We start from the raw sequence: 23,320 nt of genomic DNA, 5'->3' as shown, positions 1-23,320 counted from the left end.
ATTACAGAACATTTGTTTCATAGGCCGAACTAAGAAAAGATCTCCATTTCTCTCTATTGGTTGCTTCGCACTCTGGAATACCGCGCCTTTTCATCTCATCATCCACATGTTTGAACCATCTATTCCTTGGCCTGTCAATTCTGCGTGCACTGCCAAGCGGTCCGTATTTATACGCCTTTTTAGCGGGTTCATCATCGCTCATTCTTATGATATGGCCTAGCCAACTCAATCGCTGCATCTCGATACGTTTAACAATATTGATGTCGTTGTGTAGCAGATACAGCTAGTGGTTCATGCGACGTCGATATTCACGGCCAACGCAGATTGGTCCGTAGATCTTTCGAAGAATTTTTCTCTCAAACACACCAAGCACTGCCATGTCTGCTTGCGCAAGTACCCAGTACATCAAGTGTTTTGTAGAGCGTTATTTTTGTTTGACGAGATGTGGCTTTGTTTTTAAACTACTTTCTTAACCTGGTCATCTTGGCTGGGCGGTATACATTCAATACCATATTTGGGATTGGGACTGTGGTATCTTCGTCGTCTTCGCTGCTATTGGATACCAACAGTTTTGAAAAATGTTCTTTCCATATCCTGAGTACACTATCAGTATCAGTTACCAAATTACAGGAGGATGTGCCTGTACCAAAGCCATCAGTTTGATGCTTGACTCTTTGGTAGAATTTTCGGACTTCATTCTGTCTCCTGTATATCTCGATTTTTTCATACTCCCGCTTTTCCATATCTCTTTTTTTCCTGCGAAAAAGACGTTTCTCCTCTCTCCTTTTCTCCCTGTATCTCTCTTGTACGCTACGCGTTGCTACCGATTGTAAAGTAGCCCTATATGCCGCATTTTTCTCTTCGATGGCAGCACGACACTCCTGATCATACCATGGATTCCTTGGTGGAGGTCTCTGGTATCCAAGTATGGATTTTGCGGCTGTTTGCATGGAGTGTGCAATGCTTTGCCATTGCGTTGATATGTTATCGGGATGAGGAGTGCTTTGACTAAGCAATTGGTCTAATTGAGTGGAATATGCTGTGGCTATCTGTTGTGATTGCAGCTTACCGATGTCTGAGTTTCGTGTTGTGTCTGTTCGTTCTATGTTTGCTGCAACAGGGTAGTGGTCCGAATCAATGTTTGCGCCTCGGAACGATCGTACATCCACACGCTCGATGAATGTCTTACATCTATCACAACATGATCAATTTGATTACTTGTTCTTTGATCTGGAGACAGCCAGGTGCCCTTATGAATATCGAGATGATTAAATCTGGTACTGCTAACTACCATCCATAAAGCTACCTGACGACTGCAGTGTTTTTCAGGCGGTGATACTGGCCAAAAAGGAAGCTTGTTTTATTCTCTTACAACTCCACACACCAACTCGATAGGAATTTTTGTCGACAGTCAAGCGGCACTCCTTGCACTAAAATCAAACTCTGTCACATCGAAGCTAGTGAAAGATTGTAAAGAACTTGCTAAACTAGGGCGTTTGTCAAGAGTAACTCTCACCTGGATCCCAGGCCATAAGGGACTGGATGGGAACGAAAAAGCGGACGAACTAGCCAGAGCAGGATCCGCCTCTACCGAACTCCCAAATGCGTCAGTCGCAACACCAATGGCAGTAGTTAAAGGGGATATTTTCAAAAACTATCTATCATTGGCCGAGAGTAGATGGGACAAAACGGAAACATGCCGAATATCAAAATCTACATGGCCTCAACACAACGCCAAACGCACAAAGTTCCTATTCAGCCAAAATCGACGAAACCTGGCAAGACTTATGGCAGTGTTAACCGGTCACTGGGATATCGGTAACCACGCAAAGCGCTTAAATATACCACACTCCTCTATTCCTGCCCTGCACTAATGCAACGACGACTTAAAGCTAGAGGACAGCCGTTCCTTCATAATATCGCCGAGATAGCCAAAGTAGGTCCGGGAGACCTTCTACGATTTCTCAACTCATCAGGCTGGATTTAACTGTCAATTTAATACTACGAAATAACAATCCTCGAATGAGTGGTTCAGTTTTCAAAACGGTATTCCTTACATACTAATTGAGGCTATAAAGTGTAGCCACCACGTAAACCAACCAACTACCATGTTTTTAGCAGCTGCAAAGTCTATCAGCCACATACCATTGTCAGATGTTTCAATGTGGAGGCTGAATTTCCCGACTGTTGGGCCAAAGATATTCTCCTTTCCAATTTTGACATTAAAATGTACAAAAAGGCCACAAAATTCTGAAGTGACCCTAAAGTTTCAATTCACATAGGCTGAGTGTATATCTCTGTCGGCAAAGCCGACTGGTACTTTTTTACTTGTTTAACTTAGAAACAAATTGTGGACTTGAACAAATTTCCAATTATCTACCCAGTACCGTTTTTCACAAAATACAAAACCAAGTTCCTTTTCCATCTATTACCAACTCTCTCTCTCTGCTTCTTGGAAGATATTTGTCCCAAAGCAAATAGTAGAGTGATGCCATAGATTAGGAAGCAATTTCTAGCAAATGTCGCATAATTCATTTATAGATTTTTCACCTCCTCATCCTCTTTTGACATCATCATTCGCCACAAAGACCATTCGAATTACTTCATTTTCCCTTTATAAGATATCTTTGTTATTCCACAAAGGCAATCCTTTATAAAGGATGCGATTTTTTTCACAAAGTAAGTAATACAAAAACTAGTATTTCAATATTTGTTATGTTCAACTAGTCCTTCTTAGCCTCAGCAGAGGTTTTACATTTCTATTAAACAAAATTAAGGTTTACTTAGGACACCGTCTGTTATTTATATTCTGAATTTCCTGTTCTCTTCTGTGTTTCTTTTTTCGCATGCTTATGCATTAAAAGGACATTTGGCTAAAGGCAGTGTAATGGAAAGTAGTAAAAGTGTTTGACCATAAACTGCTGCAATAGCAAAGGAAGTGGAGCGTTAGGTTATAAAAAAACTAGTTTATATTAGGGAAAAGAAAATACAGTAAAGCAGGGTTAAAAGGAATTGTAATATTATGAGAAGCTTAATATGGGGAATGTGATTTTGGGATACCGTGGAAGTTAAGAAGAAAAATTAGACCTTAAAGATTTCCGGACACCATGAAAGTAAAGCAGCAAAATTTAATTTCTATAAAATTATTCTTACATCAAATGCGTTTTAACACCGTCCAACCGTTATAGAGAAAAACTGCAAAACATAAGAAGCAACAAAGACATCATCTAAAGGAAAAAAATTCTTAACAAGTCAGCACAAAAGATTGTGCTGCCAAGGATAAATCACAGGACGGAAAAGAAAACTGAGAAGCAGGCCACAAACGGAATGTCGCAGTAGTTTATTGAAATTTTTCTTTCCTTCAAAAACTTCATCGGCAAGCCGTATGATTTATGCTGGATGATTTATGGCCTCATCCAATTGGCTATGCATCATCACAAAGCGTAATGCGTTATAATTGAATGGGATTTCAAAGTGTAACATATTCTTCTTAAGAGGTAAATTGAGATAGATATTAGGAAAAAAATTGTTGAATCCCAATGCAGGATGACATATGTTGATTTTATGTCTTTGGCATAGATTTGAAAAAAGTGAGTTAAAAATAGCTAAGAAAGGCAATAAAAACCTAAACAGAGTTATTCAATTTAAAGCAGCAAAGGGGAATTTTTTTAGATTTTCAATATTTTGAAAGAAAAGGTGCCAAACCGATGGAATAGAGGTATCTATTTGTTAAGCCACTGTGAGTAACATTACTTTCCCAGCTATGGGGTACAGAACGCTTACAAATGCTTTCTCTGAGATCGTTAGCAAAGAATACTATTAAAAACTGTTATTCTATATTTTATCCAAAAATCGAACTATTCTTCATAACCTCAAAATGTTTTATAAGATGTAGTAAACGTTTAAATTTATTTATCAATGTATTGAACAACTCCAAAACCCTTTTAATAACTTGTCAATTTGATATCTCGCATTTGAAAACTAAAAACTTTAAAATATTTGTGGCAAACAGACCGAAAGAGAGAGGAAAACTGAAAGCTTTGCCACATAAAAATAACCACAAAACAACAAAGTTTTCATATAAAACTCAATATAATTTGTCAACTTTATTGCTTCGTTCCCAAAAACGACGACACGAACTGCAAGGAAACTGCAACTGTCAAAACTGCTGTAAATAATGATGAAGTGGTATATACAACATGGTCTTTACAAAGGACTGAAACGACAAAAGGAACATCATGTCAAGACTTGAAGACAGAAAAGAGAGAAGGACATGGGGGTCTCTTTCTGATTGCTATTGCAATGAAATGATTTTGATATATTTTCTTCTGGAGCAGAAGAGTGTGAACGCCCTAAAACTTGTAAATCAATTGTTGTACAAGTTGGGCCACACAAAAGTATTTGAGGCACACAGACGGACAAACTCTTTTTTGGGAAAATTCTAAAGATTTTCTTTAGAAACTTAAATCAAAGCGAAACATAACTTTATGGCAGGCAGTCAATGAAGACTTAGTTAAAGCAATTAAATACAGTTTTGATAATAAACAGTAATTTCTTTTGTCGAAAATCTTAAACACCACAGGCATTTAAATAGGTCTTGAAATTATTAACAAAAGTATTTTTTAATAACAAGTAAAAAGTCGTTAAGTTCGGCCGGGCCGAAGAAATTTCGTGACCACTGAAAATTCCCGAAAATCGGGAGGTACAGTTATATGGGGGATATACCAAAACATGGACCTATGTATATTGACGGTTATTTTTGAAAAGACAAAATTGTAGCTAAAATTCTCAAAATACCGATCATTACAGCTAGTTCGGTTAAAAATTGCAGCTAAAATTCTCAAAATACCGAAAATCGGGAGATACCGCTATATGGGGGCTATACCAAAACATGCACCTATGTTGACGATGTTTCGTGGAGATGTTTCATGACCACTGAGAACCTCAAATGTCAAATTACAGCTAGTTCGGTTAAAAATTGTAACTAAAATGCTCAAAATACCGAAAATCGGGAGGTACGCTTATAAGGGGGCCATACCAAAACATGGACCTATGTTGACGATGTTTGGTGGAGATATTTCATGACCACTGAGAACCTCAAATGTCAACCTGCAGATAGTTCGGTTAAAAATTGCAGCTAAAATCCTCAAAACACCGAAAATCGGGAGGTACCGTTATCTGGGGGCTATACCAAAACATGGACATATGTTGACGATGTTTCGTGGAGATGTTTCATGACCACTGAGAACCTCAAATGTCAAATTACAGCTAGTTCGGTTAAAAATTGTAACTAAAATGCTCAAAATACCGAAAATCGGGAGGTACGGTTATACCAAAACATGGACCTATGTTGACGATGTTTCGTGGAGATGTTTCATGACCACTGAGAACCTCAAATGTCAAATTACAGCTAGTTCGGTTAAAAATTGTAACTAAAATGCTCAAAATACCGAAAATCGGGAGGTACGCTTATAAGGGGGCCATACCAAAACATGGACCTATGTTGACGATGTTTGGTGGAGATATTTCATGACCACTGAGAATCTCAAATGTCAACCTGCAGATAGTTTGGTTACAAATTGTGGCTATAATTCTCAAAATACCGAAAATCGGGAGGTACCGTTATCTGGGGGCTATACCAAAACATGGACCTATATTGACAATGCTTGGTGGAGATATTTCATGACCACTGAGAACTTTAAATGTCAAATTGCAGAGAGTTCGGTTACAAATTGTGGCTAAAATTCTCAAAATACCGAAAATCGGGAGGTACCGTTATATGGGAGCTATTCCAAAACGTGGACCTATGCTGACGATGTTTGGTGGAGATATTTCATGACCACTGAGAACCGCAAATGGCACATTACAGCTAGTTCGGTTAAAATTTGTATCTAAAATTCTCAAAATACCGAAAATCGGGAGGTACCGTTATATGGGGACTATACCAAAACATGGACCTATGTTGACGTTGTTTCGTGGAGATATTTCACGGCCACTGAGAACCTCAAATGTCAAATTGCAGATAGTTTGGTTTAAAATTGTGGCTAAAATTCTCAAGATACCGAAAATCGGGAGGTACCGTTATATGGGGGCTATACCAAAACATGGACCTATATTGACAATGCTTGGTGGAGATATTTCATGACCACTGAGAACTTTAAATGTCAAATTGCAGAGAGTTCGGTTACAAATTGTGGCTAAAATTCTCAAAATACCAAAACATGGACCTATGTTGACGTTGTTTCGTGGAGATATTTCACGGCCACTGAGAACCTCAAATGTCAAATTGCAGATAGTTCGGTTAAAAATTGTGGCTAAAATTCTCAAAATACCGAAAATCGGGAGGTACCGTTATATGGGGACAATACCAAAACATTAACCTATGCCCATATCCTTTGGGATATAAGTTTGTTGATCACTAGGAACCCTAAGTGCCAAATTATAGCTAGTTCGGTCTGCAAATGTGGCGAATAACGTGACGATGTTTCGTGGAGATGTTTCATGACCACTGAGAACCTCAAATGTCAAATTACAGCTAGTTCGGTTAAAAATTGTAACTAAAATGCTCAAAATACCGAAAATCGGGAGGTACGCTTATAAGGGGGCCATACCAAAACATGGACCTATGTTGACGATGTTTGGTGGAGATATTTCATGACCACTGAGAATCTCAAATGTCAACCTGCAGATAGTTTGGTTACAAATTGTGGCTATAATTCTCAAAATACCGAAAATCGGAAGGTACCGTTATCTGGGGGCTATACCAAAACATGGACCTATATTGACAATGCTTGGTGGAGATATTTCATGACCACTGAGAACTTTAAATGTCAAATTGCAGAGAGTTCGGTTACAAATTGTGGCTAAAATTCTCAAAATACCAAAACATGGACCTATGTTGACGTTGTTTCGTGGAGATATTTCACGGCCACTGAGAACCTCAAATGTCAAATTGCAGATAGTTCGGTTAAAAATTGTGGCTAAAATTCTCAAAATACCGAAAATCGGGAGGTACCGTTATATGGGGACTATACCAAACCATTAACCTATGCCCATATCCTTTGGGATATAAGTTTGTTGATCACTAGGAACCCTAAGTGCCAAATTATAGCTAGTTCGGTCTGCAAATGTGGCGAATAACGTCAAAATACCTCAAATCCGCAGGTACCGTTATATGGGGCTATACCAAAGAGTGGACCGATATAGCCCATCTTCGAACTTGACTATGGAAAAAAGACCCTCGGGTGCAAAATTTCAGCACTCTATCTCAATTTTTGCGGACGCTAGAGTGATTACAACAGACGGACAGACGGATATGGGTAGATCGTCTTAGAATTTTATCCTGATCAAAAATATATATACTTTATAGGGTCGCAAATGAGTAGTTCGATGTGTTAGAAACGAAATGACAAACTTAATATACCCTCCATACTATGGTGGAGGGTATAAAAATCCACGAGCTCCAAAAGGCATTCAAAAAATATTCTTTAAAAATCCACGAGCTATAAAAGGTATCAAAAAAAATTCTTTAAAAAGTCTTTCAAAATCCACGAGCTTTAAAAGGCATTGCAAAAATATTCTTTAAAAGTCCTTCAAAATCCACGAGCTTTAAAATACATTGAAAAAAATATTCTTTAAAAATCCACGAGCTCCAAAAGGCATTGAAAAACAAGTGAGCAAAGGCTATAGTCGGGACGGGGCCGACCATGTGTTTCCCTACACCACTACCCCTGTGCATAAGCTTTTCACTGGTAAACATTTCTTTTAGGGAATATAATCCGACTACCACCAAAAATAATATGCCTCTTTCGCTCTGGGACCCCCATAAGCAACCAAAACTTCGTGGCCATCCTGTAGCTTGATTGCAAAAAAATGGAAGAATTGGATGCATTAACGACTACTGTGGGATCTCCCTTGTTTGACCACCTTCGCCAACCTGCTTTACACCAATGTAAAGGTAATATTTTCTTCTTCCATTGACAGGCTTTGCCATTGGAATATCCCTACTAGAAGCCGATATATTAAAGAATAAAACTTTGAATTTGCCTCCAAATGAGTTTTTCCCCATTCCTACCCCTAAATATTATCCGACTATCACCAAAATCAATAGGATTCTTCCTCTGTGGCGCCTCCATCTACCCCCAAAAATTTCGTCACTATCCGATTAAAATTCCAACTTGTAGCGTGATTACAAAAAATGGAAAAATTGGGTATATTACTGAATTTTGCAATATCTCGGTTTGCTCACTTACGCCAACATACTTTGCATCAATATAAACGAGATATTTTCTTCTTCCAATAACGGGTATTCCTTTTGGAATACTCGAACCAGAAGCAGAGATATTCGCATAAGAAAAAAACTTTGACTTTTCTCCACAAAAGCTTTTCGCTTATTCCGACTCCTGAATATTATCCGAACATCACCAAATTAAATAGGCTTCTTCCACATCAACTCCCAAAAAATTCGTGACGATCCGATCTAATTTGTTACCTGTAGCGTGATTAAAAACAAATCGGAAAATGGGATGCATTACCGACTATTGCGATATCTCTGTTGTTTGACCACCTACGACAGCCTACTGTACATCGTTGTAATGTTGATATTTTCTATTTCCAGGTTTTGCTTTTGATATACCTCTTAAAGAAACAGAGCAATTGGCTTTGAAATAAAACGTTGACCTTTTCTCCAAATAAGTTTTTGCCCATTCTGACACCTGAATATTATCCGACCATCATCAAAATCAGTAGGCTTCTTCCTCTGTGGGACCCCCATTAACTCCCAAAATTTCGTGACGATCCGATCAAAATTGCGACCTGTAGCGTGATTACAAGGTTTAGATGGACAGACGGACAGACGGCCAGATCGACTCAGCTCGTCGAGACATTCATTTTGGTATATATAAGTATGGGTCTACGACCATTATTTCGATGCGTTACAAACTTTTTGGCCAAAACCAACTTATAATACCCTCCCCACATAGTGGTGTAGGGTATAAATATTCTTTAAAAATCCAGGAGCTCCAAAAGGCATTGAAAAAAATATTCTTAAAAAATCCACGAGGTCTAAAAGATATGGAGAAATATTCTTTAAAAATCCACGATCCCTAAAAGGCAAAGTAAAAATAATCTTTAAAAATCCACGAGCCCTAAAAGGCAAAGTAAAAATATTCTTTAAAAATCCACGATCCCTAAAAGCAGCCATGCACACGTCTTTACGAAAAAGTTAACTACAACTCTCTTTCCCATACAAAAACCAAAATAGCTTTCTCTTCTTGTGCATCACTGCCTAAAAGGCAAAATAACAAGTAAAAAAGTATCAGTCGGCTTTGCCGACAGAGATATACCCTCAGCCTGTGCAAATTGCAACACTTTTTTCACAAAAAACTTATGCATTTAGGGGGTTTCAAAATTTTGGTCGTATGAACCGACAAAATTGTTGATTAGGATTAAAGTTCAAAAGTTTTGCGGAAAAGGTACTTAAAGGAATGGACCGACATAGACCATGGAGGTGACATAGGGGGTTTTTACACCCTTCGGGCTGTTTTCTCAAGAAGTATGGACTTGCCCCTGAAACAACTTTTACCATCGTAATTGAGGCAGCGAATGTAAGTTGCTTCAACAAAAATCAAAGTGATTCAAATGCAGGTCTTAAAGTGAACTTATCCAAAATTTTGTGTGAGAGGTACGGTATGGAATGGAAAAATATAGTCCATATTCGAACCTGATCTATATGTGGTAGATATTATGAGAATGTGTAAAGTATGGAACAAATCGGTCACTCCCATCAAGAGTTATCGTGCGCACAATTCTTCCGAAATTTTTTGAACTTTTGTGGGGTAGGTACCTGAAGGGGTGGACCGATATGGCGTATTAACGAACTTAAACTAAGTTTGGAAACAATATTAGGAAGGCCAAATTTTGGGCGGAATCGGCATTTCCGTTCGAGAATTATCTTGCGCTTCCACCCATAAACATGGTGTCATAGGGTTTGTTTTTCAAATTTCAGGCTATTTTTTCAGGAAGTATGGATTTGCCCCTGAGGAAACTTGTACCTTCGTATAGGGGACAGTGAATACAAGATGTTACAACAAAAACCAAAGCGATTCGAGAGCAGGTCCTAAACTGAACTTTTCCTAAATTTTGTGTGGGAGATACTCGAAGGAGTTTACCGATTGAGTCCATATTGGAACCTCATCTATGTCTGGTAGAAATTTCATAACGTGCAAAGTATGGACCAAATCGGTTACTTCCTTAAAGAATTATCGTGCACTCAAATTTCCGAACATTTTCGAACTTTTGTGGGGGAGGTACCGGAAGGAGTGGACCGATATAATTCATCTTGGAACTTGAACTAAGTTTGGACAAAATATTACGAAAGCCAAATTTTGGACCGAATCGGTAGATCCGTTCGAATGTTATCTTGCACTCCAACCACTACACATGGTGTCATAGGGTTTTTTGTAACTTTCAGGCTATTTTTCTCAGGAAGTATGGACTTGCCCCTAATGAAACTTACAGCGTCGTATAGAGGTCAGCGAATACAACTTGCGTAAACAAAAATCAAAGCGATTCGAGACCAGGTCCTAAACTGAACTTTTTCGAAATTTTGTGTGGGAGGTACCCGAAGGAGTGGACCGATTGAGTCCATATTGGAACCTCATCTACGTTTGGTAGAAATTACACGATGTGCAAAGTATGGATCAAATCGGTTATTCCCAGCAAGAGTTATCTTGCGCACAAGTTTTGCGACATTTTTTGAACATTTGTGGGGGAGGTACCTGAAGGAGTGGACCTATATGGCCCATCTTCGAACTTAAATCGAATCTGGACAAAATATTTCGATACCCAAAATTTGAACCGAATCGATTGATCCGTTCGAGAGTTATCGTGCGCACCAGCCAGCCAGACAGACAGACGGACGGACATTGGTAGATCTACTCAAAATTGTCTGAAACGGATATCGTACAAACATACTTGGGGTCTAAAACCATTATTTCGATGAGGCACATTTTTGGTCGTATCAAAGTGTAAATACCCTCTTTAGCCTAAAGGCTGAGGGTATAAAAATATTCTTTAAAAACGCACGAGCCCGAAAAGGCGTTGAAAAAATTTTCTTTTAAAATCCACGAGATCTAAAATTCATTGAAAAAATGTTCTTTAAAAATCCACGGTGTCTGTTGATGTTTGAAAAAATATTTTTTAAAAATCCACGAGGCCTGTTGATGATTGAAAAAATATATTTTTTTAATTCAAAAGTCCTGTTGATGATTGAAAAAATATTCTTTAAAAATACACGAGGCCTGTTGATGTTGGAAAAAATATTCTTTAAAAATCCACGAAGAGTGTTGATGATCAAAAAAATATTTTTTTTAAAAATCCACGATGCCTGTTGATGATTGAAAAAATATTCTTTAAAAATTCACGAAGAACGTTGATGATCAAAAAAAAAATATTTTTTTAAAAATCCACGAGGCCTGTTGATGATTGAAAAAATATTCATTAAAAAACCACGAAGAGCGTTGATGATCAAAAAAATATTTTTTTAAAAATCCACGAGGCCTGTTGATGATTGAAAAAATATTTTTTAAAAATCCACGATGCCTGTTAATGATAAAAAAATATTTTTTTTAAAAAATCCACGAGGCCTGTTGATGTTTGAAAAAATATTTTTTAAAAATCCACGAGGCCTGTTGATGTTTAAAAAAATTTCTTTAAAAATCCACGAGGCCTGTTGATGTTTGAAAAAATATTCTTTAAAAATCCACGAGGTATGTTGTCCTTAAACAAAACCATGTTGGTGTACTTTTAAATTCACACAACTTTGTAGCTTACATATTTAAGGCCAAAATATACAACAACTGCTGCAATTGAACTTTGACATACATGCATGCCAACATTTCTAAGCAAATAATTCCTAATTTTAGCAAACAACGCCAACAACAACAACAAGCATGCATTAGTAACGAACAAATAAATTCCCAACTAATATAGTCAATAGTTAACAACATTTTTACATACAAATAAGAATTTATATATTTGTCACTATGTGTGAATGCATTGCATTGATGTTAGCAGCAACAATTGTGAAAGTTCAAAAATATTTTAATTATCTGCTAAGAAATAACCACAAAATGAAATATATTCCATTGAAATCATAACCAACAGAGTATTTCCGTTTTTATTGTTGTTGCTCATCAAACAATGTAAATTTTAAAGTTTATTATTTTCCAACAAAAAATGCATCATCCTTATAATTGGCATACGGATCATTTTTAAAGTCCATAAGATTATCATTTGAATGTCTAAACAAAGGTATTCTTTGTTTATTTTGTGGATTTGAGTTTCCTTGCAATTTTCCTGAAGCAATAATACCAACAACAAGAAAAATACACACACAACTTCATGCTTGAGATAATTTCTATTGAAATCCTAAATTCCATTTTATTCTGGTTTCTAAAAATTTACTAAATTTGCAACAACAAAAAATGTGTATGAAATTTTTTAGATTTTATTTATTTATGATAGGATTAGCTACCTTATCACCATGAGCAGGAGCGTAAATTGAAGAGGTACAAAACAGGTCAGTTAATTGTTAACAGTTGGGTATTTGACAAAACCAAAGTTTATCTACGCCTTTTATAGGAACGAAATATTTATTGTAGTTATGTAGATATTTGTATTAAATAAATGAATTAAATGCTTACCTAAGGGCAATTATATAAAATTAAATTTTATGTTTAGATCAAATTCTATTTTACGTTTAGTTCATTGTAAATAAAAGAAAATGAATAACGATTAGTTAAATAAATTAATATTCTTTATGCATTTTTTGTTTGTCTTTTACACAACGAAAAAATATTCTTTAAAAATTCAAGAGCTCTAAAAGGCATTGAACCTACTTACTTAGCTGGCCCATTACAGAACATTTGTTCCATAGGCCGAACTAAGAAAAGATCTCCATTTCTCTCTATTTGATGCTTCGCACTCATCCACTTGTTTGCGCCATCTATTCTTTGGCCTGCCAATTCTACGTGTACCGCCAAGCGGTCCGTATTTATACGCCTTTTTAGCGGGTTCATCATCGCTCATTCTCATGATATGGCCTAGCCAACGCAATCGCTGCATCTCGATACGTTTAACTATATTGATGTCGTTGTATAGCAGATACAGCTCGTGGTTCATGCGACGTCGATATACACCGTCCACGCAGATTGGTCCGCAGATCTTTCGAAGAATTTTCCTCTCAAACACGCCAAGCACTGCCTTATCTGCTTGCGCAAGTACCCAGGCTTCGGAGCCATACATCAGCACGGGTAGTATCAGTGTTTTGTAGAGCGTTATTTTTGTTTGACGAGATGTGGCTTTGTTTTTAAACTGCTTACTTAAACCAAAGTAACATCTGTTGGTCAATACAATCCTTCTTTTTATTTCACAACTGATGTCGTTTGTTGTGTTTACGGAGGTGCCGAGGTAGACAAAGTCTTTGACTACCTCAATATTATAGAAACCAACTTCCACAGTCGGTCCGAGCTTAATGGACGCATTGCGCGTCGACACCATCAACTTGGTCCTCTCACCGTTAACCGCCAGACCCACTTTAGCAGATTCTCCTTCGACCTTTATAAAGGTATCAGTTACTTCTTTTACTGATCGGCCCATGATGTCTATATCATCAGCATAAGCAAGTAACATGTGACTATTGGTGTAGATTGTGCCACTTCTTTTGACGTTTGCCTCTCGTATAACCTTTTCTAGCAGGATGTTGAAGAGGTCACACGAAAGGCTGTCTCCTTGTCTGAAACCTCTTTTGGTACCAAACTCTTCGGAGAGGTTCTTTCCTATTTTAACTGAGGACCTCGTGTCAGTTAAAGTCATTTTACAAAGCCGGATGAGCTTTGCGGGGATACCAAATTCAGACATGGCTTGAAATACCTTTGAACGCAGCGGGCTGTCGAAGGCTGCTTTATAATCGACAAAAAGGTGGTAGGTGTTTATCTGCATCTCATGGGTCTTCTCCAGGATTTGCCGCAGGGTAAATATCTGGTCAATGGTGGACTTGCCAGGTCTAAAGCCGCATTGGTATGGTCCAATTATCTCGTTGACCATAGGCTTTAGTCGTTCGCACAATATCCCTGACACGATCTTGTAGGCAATAGGGAGTAGACTTATGCCCTTATAGTTAGAGCATACAGTCTTATCTCCCTTCTTGTGGACGGGGCACAGGATACTCAGGTTCCAATCGTCGGGTACTCGTTCTTCCTGCCAGATGGTGCTAACTAGCTGATGAAAACACCTTATCAGCGTGTCGCCTCCGTTTTTGAACAGCTCGGCTGGTAAGACATCGGCTCCTGCTGCCTTATTATTCTTCAGCCGATTTATTGCTGTATTTACCTCATCTTCGCTGGGCGGTATGCATTCAATACAATCTTCTGGGATTGGGACTGTGGTATCTTCGTCGTCTTCGCTGCTATTGGATACCAACAGTTTTGAAAAATGTTGTTTCCATATCCTGAGTACACTATATGTATCAGTTACCAAATTACCTTGCTGGTCTCTACAGGAGGATGTGCCTGTACCAAAGCCATCATCAGTGCTTGACTCTTTGGTAGAATTTTCGGACTTCATTCAGGCTCCTGTACATCTCGATTTTTTCACACTCCCGCTTTTCCATTACCTCTCTTTTTCCTGCGGAAAAGACGTTTCTCCTCTCTCCTTTTCTCCCTGTATCTCTCTCGTGCGCTACGCATTGCTACGGATTGTAAAGTAGCCCTATATGCCCCATTTTTCTCTTCGGTGGCAGCACGACACTCCTGATCATACCATGGATTCCTTGGTGGGGGTCTCTGGTATCGAAATATGGATTTTGCGGTTGTTTGCATGGAGTGGGCAATGCTTTGCCATTGCGCTGATATGTTATTGAGACGAGGAGTGCTTTGATTAAGCAATTGGGTTAGTTGAGTGGAATATGCTGTGGCTATCTGTTGTGATTGCAGCTTACCGATGTCTAACTTTCGTGTTGTGTCTGTTCGTACTTTATTTGCAACTTTTAGACTGTAACTGCTGCAACAAGGTAGTGGTCCGAATCAATGTTTGCGCCTCGGAACGACCGTACATCCAACACGCTCGATGAATGTCTTCCATCTATCACAACATGATCAATTTGATTTCTTGTTTTCTCATCTGGAGACAGCCAGGTGCCCTTATGTATGTCGAGATGTTTAAATCTGGTACTGCTAACTACCATGTTTTTTGCAGCTGTAAAGTCTATCAGCCTCATACTATTGTCAGATGTTTCACTGTGGAGGCTGAATTACCCGAATGTTGGGCCAAAGATATTCTCCTTTCCAATTTTGGCATTAAAATCGCCTAGAATGATTTTAATGTCATGGGCAGGACAACGGTCATATGTTTCTTCTAAGCGTTCGTAAAATATATCTTTGGTCTGTTCGTCCTTTTCTTCAGTGGGAGCCTGAACGCAAATAAAGCTGATGTTGAAGGATTTAGCTTTTATTCGAATTGCAGCAAGTCTTTCATTCATCTGGATACCAGATGTTCTAGTCTCTCAGACTAACTACAAATTCGCAACCAAACTCATGCTTTACGTCATGGCAGCTATTATACAGTACGTCACCTTTAGGTGTTGTTGTGACGCCTTTCCCAACCATCGTATTTCCTGTATGGCAGTTATATCGGCCCTGTACATTTCAAGTACGTCTGCCAATGCGAAGACTGCACCTTCTTTATAAAGAGTGGGAACATTCCAGGCGCAGATTCGCAGATCCTGGTCCATAAAACGTTTGCGGGATTCGTCAACTTTAGAGGAGTTCGTTTTTCTTTTCTTCGTTTTTTCATAGTAGGCTGTTTTTTCTAAGGGAGTGTTACTAACCCAACTCGCAAACCCAAGTTTTTAACGTTCTTATGGGTGAACGCGCGGCACATGTTAGCTCACTACCTTTAACGGGTGTTAAAGGCGGTTCCCCAGGTGACACCACGGGGAGGTCAGTGTCCACTTGACATCAAAGAGGGACCAAGATAAATCCTGGGCTTTGCCATGTTAAAACCGGTCAGGACCGTTGCTTTAAAAATCCGCGAGCCCTAAAAGGCATTGAAAAAATATACTTTCAAAATCCTCGAGTTGTGTGGTCCATTGACAAAAATTCTTTAAAAATCCTCGAGTTGTGTGGTCCATTGACAAAAATTCTTTAAAAATCCTCGAGTTGTGTGGTCCATTGAAAAAATATTCTTTAAAAATCCTCGAGTTGTGTGGTCCATTGAAAAAATATTCTTTAAAAATCCTCGAGTTGTGTGGTCCATTGACAAAAATTCTTTAAAAATCCTCGAGTTGTGTGGTCCATTGAAAAAATATTCTTTAAAAATCCACGAGTTGTGTGGTCCATTGAAAATATATTCTTTAACAAGTAAAAAAGTATCAGTCGGCTTTGTCGACAGAGATATACCCTCAGCATGCGTGACATTTGAACTTGCCGAACATAGTCCATTATGGAAGTGAATCTTATTTTGGGAGTCATATCATTTCGATAGATATCGCACCCACTAGTCATTTCAGTGGGTATTCGTATATCTTTTGGACCAGCATACCAGGAAGCATGGACTTGTCCACAACGAACAGCATTGGAATACATTTCCGAAGGATCTTCGAACAGATTCGAAACTGGACTTAGGCACAAATGTTGAACTTTTTGCGGGGGGAACCCAAAGGAGAGGACCGATATGGGCATTTTAAAAATTAAACTAAATTTGGATAAAATATTAAAAGATCCAAAGTATGGCCAATTCGAACTGAAACTAAGTTTGGACAAAACATGACGAAGGCCAAATTTTGGACCAAATCGGTTGATCAGTTCGAGAGTTATAGTGCTCTCCAGCCATTACATATGGTGCCATAGGAATTTTTTACACCTATCGGACTGTTTTATCAAGAAGTATGGACTTGCCCTGAAAAAACTATTACTGTCGTAATTGAGGCAGCGAATGCAAGTTACTTCAACAAAAATCAAAGTGATTCGAGAGCAGGTCTTAAAGTGAACTTATCCGACATTTTGTGTGGGAGGTACCTGAAGGAGTGGACAAATATAGTCCATATTTGTACATGATCTATATCTGGTAGATGTTTTAGGATGTGCAGAGTATGGATTGTGGGGGAGGTAACTGAAGGAGTGGACCGATATGGCTCATCTTCAAACATAAACTAAGTTTGGACAAAATATTACGAAAGGCAAAATTTGGACAAAATCGGCAGATCCATTTGAGAGTCATCTTGCACTTCAACCACTACTGACGGTGTCATAGGGTTTTTGTGCACCTTTCAGGCTATTTTCTCAGGAAGTATGGACTTGTCCCTGGTGAAACCGTCGTATGGGGGGCAGTAAATACAAGTTGTTACAACAAAAATCGAAGCGATTCGAGAGCAGGTCCTAAACTGAACTTATCCGAAAATTTGTGTGGGAGGTACCCGAAGGAGTGGGCCGATTGAGTCCATATTGGAACCTCATCTAAGTCTGGTAGAAATTTCACGATGTGCAAAGTATGGACCAAATCGGCTACTCCCTTCAATAGTTATCAGGCCCACAAAATTTCCGAACATTTTGGAACTTTTGTGGGGGAGGTACCGGAAGGAGTGGACCGATATAGCTCATGTTCGAACTTAAACTAAGTTTGGGCAAAATATTACGAAAGCCATTATTTGGACCGAATCGGCAGATCCGTTCGAGAGTTATCTTGCGCTCCTACCACTACACACGGTTTCATAGGGTTTTTTTTGTAACTTACAGGCTATTTTCTCTGGAAGTAAGGACTTGCCCCTAATGAAACTTACAGCGTCGTATAGAGGACAGCGAATACAACAAAAATTAAAGCGATTCGACACCAGGTCCTAAACTGAACTTTTCCGAAATTTTGTGTGGGAGGTACCCTAAGGAGTGGACCGATTGAGTCCATATTGGAACCTCTTCTAAGTTTGGTAGAAATTACACGATGTGCAAAGTATGGACCAAATCCGTTATTCCCTACAAAAGTTATCGTGCGCACAAGTTTTGGGACAATTTTTGAACATTTGTGGGGGAGGTACCTGAAGGGGTGGACCTAGATGGTCCATCTTCGAACTTAAATCGAATCTGCACAAAATATTTCGATAGCCAAAATTTGAACCGAATCGATTGATCCGTTCGAGAGTTATCGTGCGCACCAGCCTGCCAGACAGACAGACAGACGGACGGACATTGCTAGATCTACTCAAAATTGTCTGAAACGGATATCGTACAAACATACTTGGGGTCTAAAACCATTATTTCGATGAGGCACATTTTTGGTCGTATCAAAGTGTAAATACCCTCTTTAGCCTAAATCCGCCTAAATCCACGAGCTCTAAAAGGCATTGAAAAAATATTCTTTAAAAATCCACGAGCTCTAAAAGGCATTGAAAAAATATTCTTTAAAAATCCACGAGCCCTCACAGGCATTGAAAAAATATTCTTTAAAAATCCACGAGCCCTCACAGGCATTGAAAAAATATTCTTTAAAAATCCACGAGCCCTCACAGGCATTGAAAAAATATTCTTTAAAAATCCACGAGCCCTCACAGGCATTGAAAAAATATTCTTTAAAAATCCACGAGCCCTCACAGGCATTGAGAATATATTCTTTAAAAATCCGCGAATTCTGGGCAATGAAAAAATATTCATTAAAAAATCCACGAGCTTTAAAAGACATTGAAAAATATTCATTAAAAAATCCACGAGCTTTAAAAGGCATTGAAAAAATATTCTTTAAAAATCCACGAGCTTTAAAAGGCATTGAAAAAATATTCTTTAAAAATCCACGAGCTCTAAAAGGCATTGAAAAAATATTCTTTAAAAATCCACGAGCTCTAAAAGGCATTGAAAAAATATTCTTTAAAAATCCACGAGCTCTAAAAGGCATTGAAAAAATATTCTTTAAAAATCCACTAGCTCTAAAAGGCATTGAAAAAATATTCTTTAAAAATCCACGAGCTCTAAAAGGCATTGAAAAAATATTCTTTAAAAATCCACGAGCTCTAAAAGGCATTAAAAAAATATTCTTTAAAAATCCACGAGCTTTAAAAGGCATTGAAAAAATATTCTTTAAAAATCCACGAGCTTTAAAAGGCATTGAAAAAATATTCTTTAAAAATCCACGAGCTCTAAAGGCATTGAAAAAATATTCTTTAAAAATCCACGAGCTCTAAAAGGCATTAAAAAAATATTCTTTAAAAATCCACGAGCTTTAAAAGGCATTGAAAAAATATTCTTTAAAAATCCACGAGCTTTAAAAGGCATTGAAAAAATATTCTTTAAAAATCCACGAGCTCTAAAGGCATTGAAAAAATATTCTTTGAAAATCCACGAGCTTAAAAAGGCATTGAAAAAATATTCTTTAAAAATCCACGAGCTTAAAAAGGCATTAAAAAAATATTCTTTAAAAATCCACGAGCTTAAAAAGGCATTGAAAAAATATTCTTTAAAAATCCACGAGCTCTAAAAGGCATTGAAAAAATATTCTTTAAAAATCCACGAGCTTAAAAAGGCATTGAAAAAATATTCTTTAAAAATCCACGAGCTTAAAAAGGCATTGAAAAAATATTCTTTAAAAATCCACGAGCTCTAAAAGGCATTGAAAAAATATTCTCTAACAAGTAAAAAAGTGTCAGTCGGCTTGGCCGACAGAGATATACCCTCAGCCTGTGTATATTGAAAACATTTTTTTCCAAAAAACGTATGTATATAGAGGGTTTTAAAAATGTTGGACGTATGAAACGACAAAAATGTTGATTAGGATTAAAGAGCAAAAGTTTCGCGGAGGAATTACTTATAGGAATGGATCGACATTGACCATTATGGAAGTGGATCTCCAGCCACTACATATGGTGCCATAGGGTGTTTTTACACCCTTCAGGCTGTTCGTTCAAGAAGTGTGGATTTGCCCCTGAAAAAAAACCTTTACCTTCGTAATTGAGGCAGCGAATGCAAGTTGCTTCAACAAAAATCAAAGTGATTCGATAGCAGGTCTTAAAGTGAACTTATCCGAAATTTAGTTTGGGAGGTACTGGATGAAGTGGACAAATATAGTCCATATTTGAGCATGATCTGTATCTGGTAGATATATTAGGATGTGTAAAGTATAAACCAATTCGGCCACTCCCTTCACAAATTACCGTACGAACAATTTTCCGAACATTTTTGAAATTTTGTGGGGGAGGTACCTGAAGGAGTGGACCGATATGGCTTATCTTTGAACTTAAATAAACTATGTTTGGACAAAATATTACCAAGGCCAAATTTTGGACCCAATCGGCTGATCCGTTCGACAGTTATTTTGCGCTCCAATCACCTCACACGGTGTCATAGGGGTTTTGTGCAACTTTCATGCTATTTTCTCAGGAAGTATGGACTTGCCCCTGATGGTACTTGTACCGTCGTATGGAGGGCAGTGAATACAAGTTTCTAAAACAAAAATCAAAGCGATTCGAGAGATGGCCTTAAACTGAACTTTTCCGAAATTTTGTGTGGGAGGTACCTGAAGGAGTTGACCTATTGAGACCATATTGGAACCTCATATTACCCTTGTAGATGGTTTACGCTATACAATGTATGGACCAAATCGGTCACTCCCTTCAAGAGTTATCGTGCGCACAAACTTTTCGAACATTTTCGAACTTTTGTGGGGGAGGTAACGGAAGGAGTGGACGGATATAGCCCATCTTCGAACTTAAACTAAGTTTGGGCAAAATATTACGAAAGCCAAAATTTGAACCAAATCGGTTCATCCGTTCGAGAGTTATCGTGCGCTCCAGCCAGCAGGACAGACAGACAGACAGACGGACGGACATGGCTAGATCGATTCCAAATTGTCTGAAACACATTTCGTCCAAACATACTTGGGGTCTAAAACCATTATTTCGATGAGGCACATTTTCATCGTATCAAAGTGTATATACCCTCCTTAGCCTTAAGGCTGAGGGTATAAAAATCCACGAGCTCTAAAAGGCATTGAAAAAATATTCTTTAAAAATCCACGAGCTCTAAAAGGCATTGAAAAAATATTCTTTAAAAATCCACGAGTTGTGTGGTCCATTGAAAAAAAATCTATAAAAATCCACGAGTTGTGTGGTCCATTGAAAAAAATTTTTAAAAATCCACGAGTTGTGTGGTCCATTGAGAAAATATTCTGTTGATGATTGAAAAAAATTCGTTAAAAATCCTCGAGGTGTTTTAGTCATTTTGTTTCTTTTTTTTTGTAATTCACAGCAATTTCAATCAATTGAATCAAATCCTTGTTATGGCCAGTCGTCGTTAGTCGTTACTCTGGCAATGTTTGGTTAAGTGAGCAAAACACTTTGTTGAATAATGCATGAACACTTTCTCCTTCTTCACTAGCAGGTTCACGCAAAGTATCTGGTTGCATCTGGGAGAATGAATAGTGGGTGTACTTGTTAGTAATCATGTTCTTCTTAATAAAACTAACCACCAGCTAGAGATTGCAGTTCCTGTCCAAAAGTAAACAATGATTGAGGTTTTTTGTATCCTCAGGCCTATAATAAATTGTAACATATTCGACATTTCTGCCATAGGTAGGTGCAATATAATTTAGCTAATATGAATCGAATTGGAAATGAGGGAAGTCTCCTTTTTCCCTCTGGGAAAATTTTAGGGATACAAGTATGTAATCTCCTGTCTAAAACCGACACCCCTACTTTGCCTAGATTACCCTTGGTTAAGAAACGTTGAAGGCGGTTGTTGCTCTGATGATGTCGGTTACTACCCTGATGATGTTCGTAAAATTGTCCTGATTGTATTTCAATCACATGTGAATATCTTTACACAAACAAACAGTTGATTGTAACCTAGCAAAGGATAAATGAATTTCTCATGTGTTCTTCTTTTTTTTTTTTTTGTTGTCGCATTGCTATGCGAACAGTCAAATGCTCATTTCGATTTGATGGGTAAATGTTACATAAACAGTTACACTCACAACACACACACATCGGCACATATCCTTCACTTCACCACTTGTGCTTTTTTAATCTAAATCTAATGGAAATTACCACATTCACAATTGTCTTGCGATGACATCAAGGATGTGTTCTTTTAGTTTTCTTTTTTCGAATGAAAAAGGAAGTTTTTATTGATGACATTGTGGGGTGGGATTTCTTGAAACGTGTGCATCCATCCATTCCTTGAGGTAACAACCAATGGATAATAAATGTTTATTATGCTAATGACACTAATTTACGAGAGATTTAACTGCGTTGCCATAACACAAATAAATTTATTCTTCAAAAACTCTCTTTGAAATTTATGGCAAAACAATAAGTCGAAGTTTTTCATTCATGTTCAGGTAATAAAAATGGCCATAAATATATATGGATAATGCATTTGTTGTGATTAAGTACAAAGATATATTGAAATTGACTTTATAAAGGAAGCAGGATTGTAATTTATTAACCATTGGGCAAAATTGGTGAATAATTTAAAACATCTTGAAAATGTTTAATAGATCAAGGAAAAAATTTCACAAAGAAGGAGGGAGAGGAAAAGCGATTTCTATTCTATTTTTTATTCTATGGAAATTTGTTGTGCAGCAACTTTGGATTTCCGCTTTAATTCAATACATTTTGGACATTTTATCACACACATATACACCCAAATGCCATATTTTTCCCACAGGACTGTCGGCAACAGTTCCAATTCTTTAGTAGAATTTTTTGTATATCCTTTTTCCCTACAACAAAGCATACTCTATCTAAACATATCTGCACATATTGCATAATGCTACATATACAAATACATTTATTTTTCATTTTTTCCCTTTATTTTCTTTGCAGCACCAGCAACCATTACCGAAGCACCTGCTGATAAAGCAAAAAAATGTGATCCCAGCGAATGTCAACTGCCATACTGTTTCTGTTCAAAGGATGGTACACATATTCCCGGTGGTTTAGAAGCGGATAATGTAAGTAACAAGAACAACAATAACAAGAAGAGCAATGAAAGTACCCTGGTATCCAAAATAAAAACTTACAATGTCCCCTAACAAGACAAGCAATAGTAGAAAATATTCCCCAAAGAAAATTTTATGTCCAACAATTTCAAGTCCATAGAAATACACCCTGTATTTCCTTTTACTCTTTTTGCCACATTTCATCCGGTCAGGTTTTCCACGCTATTTCTGTTGTTGTATAAATGAAAAGAGGCAAATGCGTTTGCATAAAGGAAAGGAAATAAAATAAACTATAAATAAGGAAGAAGAAGATGTAGAAAAAAAAACAACAACACAAAGAGAG

At 37.7% G+C, this 23,320-nt stretch overlaps 1 protein-coding gene across 1 annotated transcript in view; it reads left to right on the top strand.

The window, feature by feature from the left end:
• The window catches only part of Cda4 (chitin deacetylase Cda4), a 164,125-nt gene that overhangs the window by 69,081 nt on the left and 71,724 nt on the right, over positions 1-23,320 (top strand). The window contains exon 4 of the mRNA XM_073976766.1: positions 22,862-22,989. Coding sequence (XP_073832867.1) covers positions 22,862-22,989 — 128 coding nt within the window. The remainder of the gene's footprint in view (positions 1-22,861; positions 22,990-23,320) is intronic.

This window comes from Musca autumnalis, unplaced genomic scaffold (assembly GCF_047663935.1).
Source record: "Musca autumnalis isolate F117 unplaced genomic scaffold, ASM4766393v1 scaffold_3, whole genome shotgun sequence".
Classification (NCBI taxonomy): Eukaryota; Metazoa; Arthropoda; class Insecta; order Diptera; family Muscidae; genus Musca; species Musca autumnalis.
The sequence above is the reverse complement of the archived record's forward strand: the minus strand, read 5'-3'. Positions and strand labels throughout refer to the sequence as shown.